Source organism: Austrofundulus limnaeus, unplaced genomic scaffold (assembly GCF_001266775.1).
Source record: "Austrofundulus limnaeus strain Quisiro unplaced genomic scaffold, Austrofundulus_limnaeus-1.0 Scaffold228, whole genome shotgun sequence".
Lineage (NCBI taxonomy): Eukaryota > Metazoa > Chordata > Actinopteri > Cyprinodontiformes > Rivulidae > Austrofundulus > Austrofundulus limnaeus.
The window spans coordinates 290,500-307,199 of record NW_013952630.1 but is presented as its reverse complement, the minus strand read 5'-3'; the positions used below and the strand labels follow the sequence as shown (position 1 = coordinate 307,199).

General features: G+C 37.0%; 1 protein-coding gene across 1 annotated transcript in view; it reads left to right on the top strand.

Moving 5' to 3' along the window:
• Positions 1-16,700, top strand: part of col16a1 (collagen, type XVI, alpha 1) — a 111,961-nt gene that overhangs the window by 60,892 nt on the left and 34,369 nt on the right. The window contains exons 15-37 of the mRNA XM_014019732.1: positions 721-765; positions 869-964; positions 1,092-1,130; positions 3,356-3,400; positions 3,522-3,557; positions 3,648-3,767; positions 4,433-4,468; positions 4,915-4,950; positions 5,206-5,325; positions 7,529-7,573; positions 7,937-7,972; positions 8,069-8,122; positions 11,558-11,608; positions 11,698-11,832; positions 12,650-12,685; positions 13,607-13,714; positions 14,008-14,130; positions 14,213-14,266; positions 14,343-14,384; positions 14,532-14,567; positions 14,649-14,702; positions 14,799-14,867; positions 14,951-15,004. Coding sequence (XP_013875186.1) covers positions 721-765; positions 869-964; positions 1,092-1,130; positions 3,356-3,400; positions 3,522-3,557; positions 3,648-3,767; positions 4,433-4,468; positions 4,915-4,950; positions 5,206-5,325; positions 7,529-7,573; positions 7,937-7,972; positions 8,069-8,122; positions 11,558-11,608; positions 11,698-11,832; positions 12,650-12,685; positions 13,607-13,714; positions 14,008-14,130; positions 14,213-14,266; positions 14,343-14,384; positions 14,532-14,567; positions 14,649-14,702; positions 14,799-14,867; positions 14,951-15,004 — 1,470 coding nt within the window. The remainder of the gene's footprint in view (positions 1-720; positions 766-868; positions 965-1,091; positions 1,131-3,355; positions 3,401-3,521; positions 3,558-3,647; positions 3,768-4,432; positions 4,469-4,914; positions 4,951-5,205; positions 5,326-7,528; positions 7,574-7,936; positions 7,973-8,068; positions 8,123-11,557; positions 11,609-11,697; positions 11,833-12,649; positions 12,686-13,606; positions 13,715-14,007; positions 14,131-14,212; positions 14,267-14,342; positions 14,385-14,531; positions 14,568-14,648; positions 14,703-14,798; positions 14,868-14,950; positions 15,005-16,700) is intronic.

Here is a 16,700-nt window from a genome sequence, read left to right as displayed (position 1 = left end):
CACACACACACACACACACACACACACACACACACACACACACACACACACAGCTACTTTTATCAGACTTGAACCAACATTTTAGAAACTTATGTGGTATTAGTCTTTAAACTCAGACTCCCATTGATATCTCCTCTACCGCCACGTTGTCAACCTGTTATTGCCCATTAGATTAGGCTAAAGCAACAAAGCTTGCACAATCAATGCTGCCTCATTGACTGGCCCATTCGTCTCCCACACCGGCAGGCATCTATTCAGGAAGACTTAAACCTTTTAATCTTTCCCATACGATGTAATGATCCCCTAAAAACGCATGAAGACCTTTTTGAGGAACAAATCGCGACCCCTGTATGCAGTGGGATATTCCAGCAGTTCTGGCATCAGACATTGTCATATTAAGCTGTTTGCCAAGCCGAGTTCTTGTTGTGACCAGATGGATTTGGATGAGAATAGATTTCGTTCTGCCTCCCATCCATCTGACATTGTGAATATAAATGTGCCCGTTGATGTGTCTTGAAACAAACAGACAGAAAATATTGTTCACGCACGACTGAAGACCATTTATTTTACAGGCTCTGTTTTTTTCTTCTATCTTTCAATGTAAAATCGTAAACAAATTAAGAGATCTGACAATTGTCTTAACAAAAAGAACTGTCAACACAGCTTTTAATGGTGACACTGATGATGTCTCTTTTCTCTTGGTCTGTCACCATTTCCCAGGGTCGAGGAGGGTCCGTCTGTGTGGTCGGCCCCAAGGGGCAGAAGGTTTGTCGACTTTAAGTCCTGGACTTTCTACCAGCCGCCTGTCTGTCACATTTATTCAGTTCCATTTAGATTTAACAGAATCCCTGTTGAACTTGTCTGCTAGGGTTTGCCGGGTCCAGTGGGTCCTGAAGGGTTGGCTGGGGAGCCAGGGAAGCCTGGACTTCCAGGTCCACCAGGAATTGGAAAGCCAGGTCCTCCGGTGAGATTTTTTTAATTTCATTTCATGGGACGTACTTGAAGTAGATACAGTATGCTTGTTGTGTCCTATTGTCCTTGTTGTATACAATACTACTATATACTTTATATTTAAACATGTTTTCTCATAGGGTCTTCCTGGTGAACCTGGCATAGGAAAAGGAGAGAAGGTGCAGTGGCAAACTTATTTCTAGTGGGATGGGAGATGGTTATTTATTTCTGTTTATTGCCGGTTTATTTTTACGTCCTACAGTCTTTGAGATGTAAAATCAACTTGAAGCTGAGTGTTTGAAAAAATCTGTGAAATTTGAACAAATCTGTGAGATTTCTCACATCTGTATACCTGCAAAGTGGGGGGTAATTTGTGCCATTTAGATACAATTTGTACAACCTGACATGTTTGCTTATTCATCTCAATAATTCAAGTAGAGAATTTAAAAAAATGTTGAGTCAGGTCCTCTGAAATATCCCCTCTCACAATGTTGTGCTGAGAGCATGTCTCAGTGTTCTTTGAACTACAAGCAGACATCAGGGCACTAACAATCAGTTCTTAAGCTGATGGTCTTCTTTTACATGTGAACAGTCAGTTTGGCTGTCATATTTATACTTGTTGACTCACTATTGCAAGGTATTGCTTATAAGGCTGAGCTTACCTGCAACTTCTCAGAGTGAAGAATTCTCTTGGAGAAGAACCCAGCGGAGAACCTGACTCAACTGGTTCAGAATAAACTAAAACTGTGAAACATTACAATGGGCCTCATGCAAGCACCGTTCAAATGCACAGATTTGTTCTTGAGTTGTGCGTACGAGTGATTTAGGAGAATTTGTGACATTCACCAATGTTTTCACATTCTTAGATTTTTTTTCAGATACTAACAAAATTCACGTATGGTGTGGGACGGTGTGGCTTCTGAATAAATGAAGATGATTTAACACAGTTGTTTATTCTTTTAGCAGCTCTTTTTGTTCCACAGCTGACTCTGCAAAAAATTACAGATTTTCTTTTCTGGATCTCTGACAGACTGACTTCAATCTCTGAACTCGTAAAGTTCTTCTTTTTAATTTTYGCTGTCATTTTTCATGAATGGACACTTCCTTGTATCTGAGGCAGGAAACATAGCCTTATATGGTGTTTTTGGGGTGGTAATTATGCTAATCTCCTCTCGCGTGCACGAGCAGCTGGATAGAACAGGTGGAATTTACGCAGCTCATTTACACACTTTTCCTGAAGATAGAAGAGTTTGTTGAATCTGACGTGACATGTTCGTACGAACCCTTTGTACGAACAAAAGTAAGAGAAATTTAGGAGAAGAATACGAACATGTTCTTGCATGAGGCCCAATGTCTCTATATTCAGCCCAAAGTACATATGTATTTGCAAGTAAAAAGCAAAAATGATCTTTTTTTGTCTTTTCAGTTGTTCATGTTTTATGGCCTATTCTTACGGAATTGGGTGGGGGTGGGGGGCAGGTCTCACTCTGGACAGGCTGCCAATCCATCACAAATCCAGAAACAAACAAGACAAGACAAGATTTAAGGCCTCCACATACTCCATTTGAAGCTGACCAGTTGACAGTCACGTAATTGGTCGACGTTTGTTTTTGCACACACTTTTCTTAACCCCTACAAAACACTGCACCAAGATCCTGGGTAACCACTTCTGCTGTAATATATGTCACTGCATGGAGCTTATTCCATCTGGCGTGTACACTCGGGGACAAAAAACTGGTAGATATTTGCTATTACTTTGCCCACAAATCCATCCTGGCTGACTATTTTTGTATATGCCTGTTTTCCGGTACAACATTCAGAGTTTGGAAGCGAGTACTAGAAGCAAAGAGCAGTGTCCGAGCGCTTTCAGCATAAACAACTTCTGACCAATCTCACAAAGATTTCTTATGCATAGGGGAGTGAAAAATTCTCCCAGCGGTTTGTGACAAGAAGGGTTGGAAGACTTGGAAATATGAACAAAATTACACAATTATCGTCATGCAACAATGAGGGAATGGTTTTGTTCTGAAAAACCTACATGGAGATCATGGGACTCAAACCTGCAGCTTTTAAACTACAAGACAATAATCTTTTCACACTCCATTTCAAAACCGTATCAAAACATAGAAACACTGAAATAGTATCCAGTTTGTGATAACTTCTTAAAAGCATTTGTTGAGCACGACTAATAATTTGGTAGAATTATTAGAGCTTCTCTTCTTTATTAGTCAAGCCAACACTATTATAACTCAGTTTTGTTGATGCTTTTAATTTAGCCAAAAAAATCCTGTTCTTTTTGAAATTTTAAATACCCTCGAGCTACCAAATCTGTGCAAATATTATTAGCAAATTAAATAAGCTTGTTTTTGTACAGTGGTGCTCAGATTTAAATTTGCGTTAACAGGGAGACACGGGACCTACAGGAGAAGACGGATTGCCAGGAGATCCAGTGAGGAACTCTTTCAAACATTGATTACTCCTCAGTAATGCATGCACCAGCTTCCTACAGACAGTGCTGTAACTATGAGCAGATACATCAGTGTTTGACGGGAAATCTGCTGTTTTCTCAGGGACCAAGAGGCCCAGGAGGCCCTAAAGGAGAGAAGGTATAATACCACATAAGCTTGGCCTTGATATGTTTTGATTTGTGTGTCCGTGCGCTCGCTCATCACACGCATTTTCTGTTAAATCTTCAGGGCGACCCATGCGAAGTGTGCCCAGTGTCCACTGGAGACATCAACACAGTGGCTTTACAAGGGAAGCCTGGTCCAAAAGGAGAGCCCGGATCCCCGGGGACTGGAGACACAGGACTTCCTGTAAGTGTATTGCTTTGGCTGTAATGTATTCTGCACCGACCAAAATGCTCCATTTTACATTTTTATGATCTCGCTACATGTTTTATTAGACTTGTAGACACGGTCTGAGTTGTAGCTGACAACTGAACCCTGAGCACTTGTATGATGGCAGAGATAGATGTATTTAATCGTATCATTCGGAGGGAAACTATAGCATTTATGTCCACCTTGAGGTTGTATTTGTCGCTGTAAATTCTTGCAGTTCAGGGGAGAATAAGACGTGTTATGCTGTCAAAAGTTTTGTCACTGAGACAAAGGTCGTTTCTTAATAAAATTCTAATAAGCCTTTGTGTCTCTCTTGTGAGTCAAAACTCAAAATACTGTACTTTGTGTGTCTTTTATCTCATATTTTTTAACTCCCACTTACTCCAGCAGGTGGAATAGAGAATGATTTGTGGTGCAGGGGTGATAGAATATAAATCTTTAGCCCTATGAGATTCTCTGTGCAACGATTTTCAATAGCGTCAGCATCAATCTGTCATACCTGGTTAGGGCAGAGGGAGAACAAGGTATATACACAGAAAGAGAAAGTTAGATATGCTCCTTCTTTCACAGAGCTAAACTAATAACACTCTTACTTTTGATAATCCTCCTTTTAACTTCATTTTTGTCTTCGTATCTACCAGGGACCGAGAGGTGCAGATGGCAAAGCAGGACAAAAGGTACTGAATTCTCTCCTCGTTGCAATTTCTAGTTAATTCATATTCTGTGTAAGTGTGACCTATACACACTCATCTACATTCCTGTACATTTTAATATGCTAACGTCAGCACTGTAATACTCCATCCTAAAGCAGGAGCAAGGGAAACTAGGAACAAACTGCACAAAATGCAAAAAAAAAAAAAGAGTCCCTAAAACAGCACCAGCTGTATGTAGGTGTAGATCTATAGCTGTGCTTTAATGTACATTAATGCCAATCTGCTCAAATTAAAACTACCATCCCTCACACCCACACACTCACACACACTGATATTTACTGACATCTGGCTAATTGCAATGACCAAAATGCTTCCAATGCCGTTTTCAAGCATGAGAACTCAAAGCAAACTTGCTTGGCAGAATGAGCTGAGGATAATTTGGATGTCTGTGTTTTTGTATGTTTTGGCAGGGAGAACGGGGATCAGATGGTGCCAAAGGAGAGAAGGTCAGCTTGTTCTCTGTCTTTAAGCTCAAAGACAAGCCATTTTCTGGTTTAGACTGCTTTATTTTGTCACAGGCCAGCAACAATTTGGTCTAATAACTAACCAAGCTTTGAATTTATTCTTAGTCTAACTTGGAACTCGAGAATGTTTCCCAACTTTAACAGTTTTTCGTTCCTAAATGTTGCAAGTTTGTTCCAAATTTTGTGTGAATCGATATCAAATACTGTATGAAAACAACCTCTCTTAATGTGGTTTAGGGGGAGTCATGTTCTGCATGCCCTGATCCTGAACAATTTGCAAACCTCAATGGCATTACAACCGTGATGCAGCAGAAGGGTGAAAAAGGGGAGCCTGGGATTGGACATAAAGGGGAGCAAGTAAGTTTAATTTTATTTATTTTTATTTTTTATTTTTTTCAGAAAAAGATGCAATGCACAATACAGCACATACTGTATAAAAATATAGTCGGTGAACCATTTTTTTGCATAAGCAAAAATGCATAAGCATTGAGACAATTTAATCAACTATTGTACTCAATAACTTTCAATTTACTCCCACAACTATGTCAAAAAATCAATTAAACTTGACAGGGAATAGTGTTATGTAAGTTTTGGTATCAATACATTGTATGTCAAAGACACAAATCACAAAACTTTGCAAAAACAAGACACCTATTGCATATAACCTCAGCACATTTCACAGCAACATTGTTTAAACTTTAACTATTTTATAGGAAGTTGGACTTTGCAAAGCCTACTTGTGATTTTGACAGTTTCAACAGGTTTTAACAAATTGCAGTGCAGTTGTCTGTGACTTTTATTTTTAAGATTCTGCCACAAAACGTGAAACATAGAAGTGTGATTATGACACACGTTAAGTTTTAAAGGTCAAATCTTTACAAAAAATAAATAAATGCCCTTTTTTCTTTCTAAAATCATTATACTTCTTATAGAGTTAGGATTTAAAACTTTTTTCTTTGTTTTTGATCTTTGAACCAGTGTTTTTTTTTTCTCATCCTTGTCAAAATYGTGTTTTCTTTTTTTATTTTTTTTTGTGGTTTTATGTTTTGAGTTTGTCCTCTTTCTGTTTAGTTTATAGCATTCCCTTCTGAGTTTCCTATCTGTCCCTCAGTTAGAAATTAGTCATTGTTAGACTTCACTCCCTGGTCCTGTTCCATATTGTCAATTAGCCCAGGTTTATTTCCTCTTCTCATTACCCTCAGTCTTCACAATTTCTTCACTATCTGCAGTCTGGCATTGTGTGTACTTACAACACACTCTCCTTCAAGTTTTTTTTTTTCTGTCGCCTAAAGAATTTTTTTTTTTTCCTGTTGCTACAACATCAGCCCTTTGTTTTGGTTAAATAAATGCATTTATTTTGTTCAAAAGTTGTTTATGTCAGTCAACATTTCTGCATCTGACATCTACATTTTATTGTCTTTATCCCTTCATATTTTATGCGTAAATCCAAACTCATTGATTTCCATTTTTTCTGAGCTCTGTATTTTCTCACCAAATCTTAAAGTGAAGGTTTTTTTTTAATTTTCGCTAAAACATTATAGACAAAGACATTGACATTTTCAACCACCAGGAGCTTATTCCGCCTACAGTTCAACATATTTGTTTTTTTCTTTATGACTCTTAGTTTTTGCACATTGACTGGCTGAGGTTTACTTTTTAGTTTGCATTTCTATCTATATATATTTTAAAATGTGGTCACGTGACAGATACAGGTGCATAGTTCCAATGGTGACAATAATGGCTTACAGGCAGTAGTTTAACCTTTTTTTTTCTTGGTTTTCTTTATTCCCTTAAATATGAAAAATGCCTGCATTTTGTCAGTTTAGATATTTAAGAAATTGTGTTCATTGGCAGATGAAATACGCACAGGACACAAATTCAGATTTAGACTTGAACGTTTAATTGAAAAATACCAAGTTTTACACAACCACTAGCCAGACTAAAAACAGAACTGATCGAAGTCTCTGATTTATTTATTTGTTTGTTTGTTTTTGCCAAGAATCAGGAAATAACACAGTTTTTTTTAAACACAACCTTCTGACCGAACCATTTGGGGCAAAATACATCCCTGATACAGAAGGCCCTTCCTGTTGAGCAGTCCAGTGTTAAACACACTGTTTGTTGTTTGGTGTGAAAATGTTTTTTTTAGCTGTCAAAAGTGTGGTTTGTTCTGAGATGACCCATATCATGAGCCACTCAAAACTGAGCATGCACACTACTATTATCAGAGCTTAATTTCAATAAGTAAGAAATACATAATTACACATTTGATCATCAAAACTAGTTCAGACATCTCAATATGAACATGTATGTGTGAAGTACATCTAACAATCTGTGTAAACTGAATAAACTTCCCTTCAGATCACTAAAAAAATAGTATGTTTGAAATTTATATTGGACATTATAAAAGACGACTGAGGTAAAATCTAACAAAATTTCAAAAAAGTTGCCCTATTGGCCACTTTTTATTTTGCTTTCAAATGTGTTCCCATTGTAATACACTTAATGATAAACACCTTCATTAAAATTATTTATTTTACCTTTTGTTTCTACTTTACAGGGTGAGCCAGGAAACACAGGGTTACCTGGACTTAAAGGAGAGAAGGTAAGTTACGCAACAGTAGTGCAGAGAGTAGCTGACCCCAGTAGCTGACATGGCTTACATAAGAGGAGCTCACCCAGTAGGTGTCGGAGCACGGCTCTTAATAGACTCCATCAGGAAGATAATCACAGCAGTGTGCTAATTTTAGGGCCCCAAACTGTCGACCATAGGGATATTCCTCAGCTGGAAACGTATTAGTGAAGAGCCTAGGTACTCAAAAAACAATATCATTTGACATAGCTGCCTGTAGGGTGAGACTTACTATGAAGGGTGAATTACCAATTTAAAAACTCATCCATTTTTAGCAATTCAGGAAATTCAGTATTTTATTTTATTATTTTTTTCTTCTTCTTTGCTTGTCCGCAGGGTAATGCAGGCAGCACAGGCGCTGATGGGAAGCCGGTGAGTTCAGCTTCAGTTCTTTGAAACTGAAAGTTCTGCTTCACAACCTCCTGATGTTAAAAAAAAAAAATAAAATAAATTGTGATCACATGTCAGGGGAAAACTGGACCGAAGGGACTCAGTGGCAAGAATGGACTGAAAGGGGAAAAGGTAAGAGAAAAAAAATCTGACATAACCTTCATTAACCTTTTTTCATTAGGGTTTGAAGAGTTCCAATTGAATTGAAGTGATTTATTATGGTTAATGGAAAAAAGGCAGACTTTAAATTCATAAACAACCCCATTTTACTTTGTTACACCTCTATCTATTTTGTGTGGGTGTCTTGTAAGAAGGTTTATTTCTGTTCTTTCTTCTTTTTTTTCTTTTTTTTGTTCAGTATGTTTTGCATTTTCTAACTGCAGCACATTCTGTTTTAGAAACACACAAAGAAGCAAACACTTCTACATTCTGGTTATACTAAATAGCTCACACAATGTTAATAAATAATATGCTTAAATATAATTACCTTTTATGGGATTTTTYTATTTATTTTTTAATCAGACTCACTCATATTGAATAGTAGCTTGGGTCTCTTACTTTTTCACAAGAATATACTGATTTTTTAAAGGCAATTCAACATAAAGTTTGCCTATCTATGCATTTTAGCTTATAAATATTCAATAAGAGTAAACATACACGCACTCTGCTTGACCCTGGCTGAGAACTCCGTAATGCGTAAATGATTTAAAATTCATCCTAACTTTCCAACTTATTTAATGCACACTTTTCAGCTATTTTCAATGACCCATACATTTTAAAAATGATTGTTCTGACCCTACTAAAAGCTTCAAAACACTAATTGTTGGTGGTTCCAACTAAAAAAATGAAAAATTAAAATAAAAAATAAAAAAAAAAAGATTAGCAAATATCTTCATCCAAAGCTGTCCTTTTCTTATGATCAAACAGTCATGGATAAATCAATATCATAAATTTAATCTTACCTATCTTGTGATGTTAGTGCAGCCATGACTAGTGTCTTCTTATCAAATAGATGTGGCATAAAATGACACTCAAATCAAAATCACAATGGCAGAACTGTTAAATAAGTGCTAAATACTACTACTACTACTACTACTACTACTACTACTACTACTACTACTACTACTACTACTACTACTACTAATACCAACAACAACAACAACAATAATAATAATAAATCATACCAAAAGGAATACAGTATTTGTTGAAACAACTCAGGGAACTGGAGTTTCTGGATGATAATCAAACCAATATATACTGTATATAATTAAGAGATACAGTAACAGTTCAACAGTTTAAACAGTGGAGTAATTTCCGGTTCACAAACTCACAGAAACCACTTAACATTAATGAAATGTGTTGTGTTTGACTTGTCTTACAGTGTATTTACTATCACAACTACCAACTAATGTCATATCTCTACTGTAGGCTCAACACTTCCAACTTGATGTCAAGTTCAGACCTGTCACACAGCATTGGCTTACTAAACTGAGATTAAGACTGAAATTACACAACATGGAGCCACTTTAACTGACACCCAACTAAATTACATACCTGCCTAAAACTCCTTAAAAACCATACCCAAATTTAATTAAGTACTGTTCTTGGACTCTTTGGAGTAAATTCACAAGTCTAGTCTCTGTTTGAAGCTTTCAATCTGAAATGTTAACTTCAGCAGTCATATTTTATAGGCTTTAGTTATTGAAGTTAAAATACAATAAAATCACAAGATTTTTTTTCTTACTTAAAATTTTGTAAGATTTTAAAATGTTCCAGAACATGAAGGGAATGGTAGGAAAACAAATATATTGTGTAAAAATATAAAGTTTCTCAACTATTAACAGTTCATATTTGGTAACAATAGCATCAAAATGAATATTTGAGACACAACATATTCCAGCATGTCCACCATACTTGGACAGGTCTCCAGCAAATGTCCAAACTGGACAAACAAATACTGTCATTTCAACACAGACTTCACTGGGAGCTCAAATGACAGATAAAACCATCATAAATCATATTCTACCACACATACTTACTCACAGCATAATTGAAATACAAAAACATTGTAATGATCAGCAAAATGAATCGAATCTGGGGGACATGCAGCCATTCCCCACCAACAAACACCCAAAACACAACAAAAATGATAAAATACAATCCACACAGCTTATAAAACCAGAGCAGCAAAAAAATAAAAGGCTTTTCTCTTTTGGTTCATTATTTGACTAATTTTGACCAAATGTGATCAAAAAGGACTGCCATAACAAAAGTATAAGCCTTTATTTTATAGCATTTACATTTAATATATATATATATATATATATATATATATATATATATGCTGTTGTCAGCGCTCAGAGGACAAAATGACTGCACATCAGAAATTTCTGTAAGTTTGATTTTCTATCCCCACACAAGCGCCCCCCCACCCCCCGGATAGGTTTACATAGCTGTGATGTCAGAATGAAGCTCAGAGCTGATTGGCCATTTCTACAGTCAATCAATCACATGAGGACCTTGCCACATATTTTGAGCTCTGGAGAGATATTAGATGTACCCAGTTGGTCAAAGAAGGTGTCAATCTAAAAAAGTAAAAGTAAAATAAAATAAAATAAAGACAGCCAATTGAATCATTTAACAGCCTACTATGCAAATGCAAAATCCCTGGCAACCTGGGTCAGGCAGGCTAAAGGCCAGTTGATTGTGGCAGCCATCTTGTGTTGATTGACTCCAAAGGTTAATCACTTGTAGATGTGCTTTGAAGAAATGGTTTCTGAAAATGTTATCAAAATCCAATTAGTGGTTCATTAAATATTTTTCTTACTGTGTTAGCTTTTGTAGCTTATGACCACATCCCCAAACATTAACCAGATTTAGAGCAAACCTAATTATAAACTTTGAGATAAAATACATCCATCCATCCATCCATCCATAGTTAACATTGTTCACATATTTTAATAGTATCTGTGACTAAGTGTTAGGGCCACACTGTGAGATTTTTATAATTTTATATTTTTTTGTTAAGAGAATAAGATCAAAATATTCTGAAATGTCCATTTTCCATTCCAGAGTCAGCCCACACCTGTTGTCGGACAGCCTCATGTGTCACTGCATTTATAAAGTACTTTTTTGTGTCACTGTTATTGTAATATGCTGTCATCCACATTATGTGATGACTAAATACATCAATGCAGCCATGAATTGCCAACAGACTTCAGTTTATCATATTGATCCATAAAGTTGAATAATACAGATGTCAATATAGCCCTTCACAGGATGCCCAACATTCCTTACTTTAACACAGTGTAGGAGTTCTTGTATTGTTATTACTGTATTCTTGTGCTATTTCAACTTTATTCCCATAATACTATTTATTCTCACAACATTTTAACTTTATTCCCATAATAAAACAAAATAAAATAAAATGAAATAAATTGTACTGTAATGTGGCTTTAATGCTCCATTGTGGTGCACAGACAAAAAAAAAAATAAAACTTTTGGCATAAACATAATTGATGATATGGTTATTTTATGTCAGATTTAAATAATATAATCATTTTACAGGGTGAACAAGGGGAGCCTGGAACTGGTGAGCCTGGCCCAAAGGGTGAGAAGGTACTGTATGCATTGATAAAAGTGTTACTTTTCTGTATTTTAGCCTAATTGTCATGCAAACAAATCTTTAACTTCTTGCCCTTTCCCAGGGCGAGTGTGGTGTGTGTCAGCCAACAGAACCTGGCAGCCAACTCGCTGGAATCAAAATGCCAGAGGGAAGAAAAGGTGAACCTGGCCCTCCAGGTCCACCTGGACCACCAGGTCTCGGCGCTGATGGCAAACAGGTTTGATTGTGCTCCAAGGAAAATATATCTGTGAATGTTTGCATAGTACAATGAATTTTAATTTGTACACTCACAGGCAGTTTGGAGGAATGTTTGCCTTGGTGGAAATAGCATGAAAAGCAGGAAAGGACAGTCAATTTTCCCCAGCAGCTTACTTTTAGTAGGATTTTAAACTATTTTAATGATACTTAGTTGAATTTTATTGACTATAATGAAATTGAGTTTGAAATGCATAACATGCACTGCCTGTCACTTTATTTATTTTCCTGTGTTCTCTTTAATTTTGGTTTTATTGCTTCTGACCAGTTTTTTGTCCCATAAAACCTGTATGAAATTAAAGAAGCTTGATCAAGCAAAACGTGGGATAAGATCATATGGCTTACAAGCCAACTTGAGAACAATAAGAAGAAATAGAAACAAGGCTCAGTTGATTCGTTGTGTTCATCTTTACAACCACTACTGTCATCGGAATTAAGACCAGACAAATCCCAAAACGTCAATGCAGCTTCTTGGCGTCCTGTCCTCCTGCAGAGTGAAACAGATTAACTTCCATCTGGATGAGTCAAAAGTTTGTGATACAGAAAGGTTTTGCCCTCCAGGGCTGATCTACATAATGTTCATTATACAAACAGGATATGTGAGCGTACTTGCTATACTAGATTTCTACCAATTCCATTCCCTGACTTTTATTCTTTTTTGACATTCTATGTGCTTTGTGTCAACTGTTTCTTTTATTTTATTGTTTTTTTTTTTTGTATGTATAAGCATATATGGTCTGCACTTTCACATGCCTGAACGTGTATTTTTACTTTCGCAGGGACCACCGGGCCTGCCTGGTGCAAAGGGAGAGCAGGTAGGTCTCTGGTTTAGGTATTCTACTGATTTCCTTTATAAATAGATGTTCTGTGTGTATTTTCACGCACACAGTGAGCTCCCGCTGGGACTCAGCAAGGAATTCACACCACATTAAAAAACCCTGTTATCAGCTGAGAAGTTAAAACCAACTAATCAAGCCTCCTGGGCATTCCGCCAGTCTTTTAAATAACTCATTGTCCACATAAAAATCAATTTTTTTTTCTCCCAGAGATAAAGAAAAAAAACTGTGGAAGGTTTAGATACAAACAGCTGTTCCTAATTTATTGTTACTAAACAAGATTTTAAAGAACTGAGAATCTTAATACCCCCAGCTCTGTTTTATACTGCCAAATTTGTTGTTTGGAACATTTAACTAAAACATCTGGGATGTAAATCTGCCACCAACAGAGCCAAAATTCCTTAACATAGTAAAACATATATACTCTGTAATCACTCAGCTTCAGTTTCAAAAAAGCATGATGTCTTAGTGGTTAGCACAGATACCCCACAGCAAGAAGGTTCTGGGTTTGATACCCAGTTCGGACCTGGTGTCTTTCTGTGCAGAGTTTGTACCTTTGTCTCGTGCTTGCATGGGTTTTCTCAGGGTACTCCTGTTCCCCCCACAGACCAAAAACATGTACAAACAGGATGCCTTCAGACCCAGGCCTCCCTTGCAAACAAGATCTATCATCTCAGTGGGATTTCCCTGGTTAAATAGAAGTTAATAATTAAAATACAGCTATTCAGTTCTGGAAATCCTGAGAGTGAAACCATCATCATTTGAAAGCTAAATTCATCACCAGTTATCTTCATCCCAATAAGCCTTTGTTAAATCAGCTTTACTCTGGTTGCACTAAACTAGCAGTTCTAGAACATTTTGATGTTTCTACCTGTCCTTTATTGCCAATTTTATTTCCAGGGTGATCAAGGAGATCAAGGAGAAAAGGGACTGAGTGGCGTTCCTGGAGTCCCAGGACCACCCGGAGAGCCTGGTCAGGATGGACTAAGGGGCTTGAAAGGAGAGAAGGTAGTCAGAAAGCTTACAGAAACTTCCATTTCACCTTGGTGCAGATAAATTTGCATCATTCAATGTTTGGTACTAAAACCAGTGCCATAGGATGTGCCGTTTGTGTTTTTGTATCAATGATGTTGTTTAAGTTTTGCATTTATGTCTTTTAACACCTAATTGCAGGCCAAATGCCTAATATATACGTACAGTAGTTAAGACTGAGTGCCAAACTTTGGAAACTTACTTTTCCAAGAGTAACTTCAATTCTTTAAAAAAAGTTTCTAGAACAGGTTTTGGATTTGTTTACCCAGGGGGAGGCGTGTACCAGCTGTTCTTCTCCTGGCGCTGTAGATGGTGATGGTACAGCTGTGCCAGGCCCCAAAGGAGAGAAAGGAGACCCTGGTCCCCCTGGAGCAGGAAAGCCTGGCAAGAATGTGAGAAAATTTTGAACCAGTGTCCTTTTAGCTGTGTAGAATTGGAATTACTGATGTTTACCATTTTCTTTGTACTTTTCAGGGAAAATCAGGTACTCCAGGTTTACCAGGTTCACCTGGTTTCAAAGGAAGCAAGGTATGAATGTTATTTCACTTTGTGGTTATAAAGGCAAATCCAGATTCTGACATGTGGTGCATTTTGCCCCCTGTAGGGAGAACCTGGAGCTGCAGGAGTTGGCCTTCCAGGACCACAGGTCAATATATAGACAGCCTATATATATTTTTTTGTCGCAAACCACTTGATTCATTGTAGAATAATGGAGTATAAACTGGAGAAATTTATTTAATCTCTTTTCTTTCTCACATCATTTTTTTTTTATATTACTGCTTTTTAATTTTAGGGTGAAGAAGGACCAAGGGGTCTCCCAGGACTTGTTGTAAGCTTTTCAATTTTTTTAAAGCATTGCTCCTTAGCTCTACATATTTCAAATTTAGTCTAATCTCTTCACTTTGTGCAGGGACTTCCTGGTATTCCAGGATCACCTGGCCTTATTGGACCTGCAGGGGAAAAGGTAGCCTTTCAGATAGGAGTGATTCACGTAAATGATCACATCTATAGCCAGGGGAAGCCGGCGCAAACTTTCACCTTGGGGGTTTCTCATTCACAGGGCTCCAAGGGTGACATGGGGCTTCCTGGGCCTCAGGGGCCTACTGGCTTGGGAGTAGCGGGGCCTCCAGTAAGATTAAAACATGTCGTTTGAAATAGGCCTGTGGTGAATTGCTGTATTGTTCTCACGCTGTGGGCCCATTTTCTTTTTAGGGTAAAGATGGAGTCGCGGGTGCTAAAGGACAGCCAGGAACTGACGGCCAACCTGTGAGTTGACTTGCTTTTTTACTATCACACTCTGCCAAATACCACAGTGGAGTGATAATGTATGCATACATATATGTTTATTTTCAGAAAGTAATTGATTGATTAAAATCTACAAAGATAATATTTGGGTGACTTCATATAAAAATGGCTGACACAACAAATTGATCTTAGCAAACACGAAAATGACTCCAACTCAGTCAAATTTACATATATTGAGTGAAAATGTGACTCATCCCCAACTTGTACTTTGGGCACTAAGTGATAACCCCACACCCAACTGACCTTAGAAAACATTAAATATCACTAAATCAGTCCTTTTTATAAATATTAAACTAAAGCTTGGTGCGATAGCACGTGAGTACAATCATGGGCAGATGCCCATGCTTTGAGATCTGCACATTGTCCAACATATTTACCTAAAACTTGTTATTAACTGTAGGTAAACACCTACAAACAAGATAAACATCTTGTTTTTCTGTTAGAAAAATATCTCATAAACCACCATGTATTTCACATGATGGTACTTTGTTTCCTCTAACAAACATGCATGTTGGAATGTCTTTAGGCCCAACCCTTTGCAAAAGAGATCCCATTGAAAATTGCCAGGTCAAATAAAGGTTAATAAATAAAGCTCTCAGAAAGCAAATATTGGCTATATGTCTATAACTAATTACTTTTTGAGTCAGCCCAAGTCAAGAGGGACTACACATAAATATCTATACCTCAGTCAATTTTACAGATTAAGCTAAAATTTGGTGTAGCATGAGATCAGTCATCATTCATTCTCGAAATGCATGCAAGGTATTTTAAAAGTTTGACCAATATAGCTATTACTACAGGGACAATGAAACTGAAACACTTGTCATTTTAGTGTGGGAGGTTCCATGCCTAAATTGGACCAGGCTGGTGGTCAATCTTCATTAATTGCACATTGCACCAGTAAGACCAGAGTGTGAAGGTTCAATTAACAGGGTAAGAGCACAGTTTTGCTCAAAATATTGCAATGCACACAACATTTTGGGTGACATTCCAGAGTCACCCATAATGTTAATGCCAAAAGAGGACAAATTGTTGGTGCATATCTTTCTGGAGCATCTGTGACCAATACAGCAAGTCTTTGTGATGTATCAAGAGCCACAGTATCCAGAGTAATGTCAGCATACCACCAAGAAGGATGAACCACATCCAACAGGATTAACTGTGGACACAAGACAAAGCTGTCTGAAAGGATGTTATGATCTAAAACCAGGTGTTTCAGTTTCATTGTCTAACCCCTATATATTTTCTTAACGTAAGTATATAACAATATTAAACAATGAGTATAACATATAATCCAATTATATTGCATGCCAATTGGCAGACCGTTTATAATTCTTTAAGGAACGCTGTCCTTTTATTATTCCAAAAGCATTATGCATGATTTTGTTCATTTGCATCAACAGTTGAATACAAAAAAGTCTAGAACCAAATTTATTTATGTTAGGTTTTATTTAGAGATGTAAGAACTACTCTATGAAACTAGGACCAGCCTAATCTCACAAAATAATTCCTCAAGATCTTTGCATTATGAAATCTCAGACACTGATGAGAACAACTCTGATCATGAATTAGAAATGAAAACTTGTGACCTGAACGTATTTCCAAAATAAAGTAATTTATTTTTAGATATATGAACAGGATTAAACATACAAACATT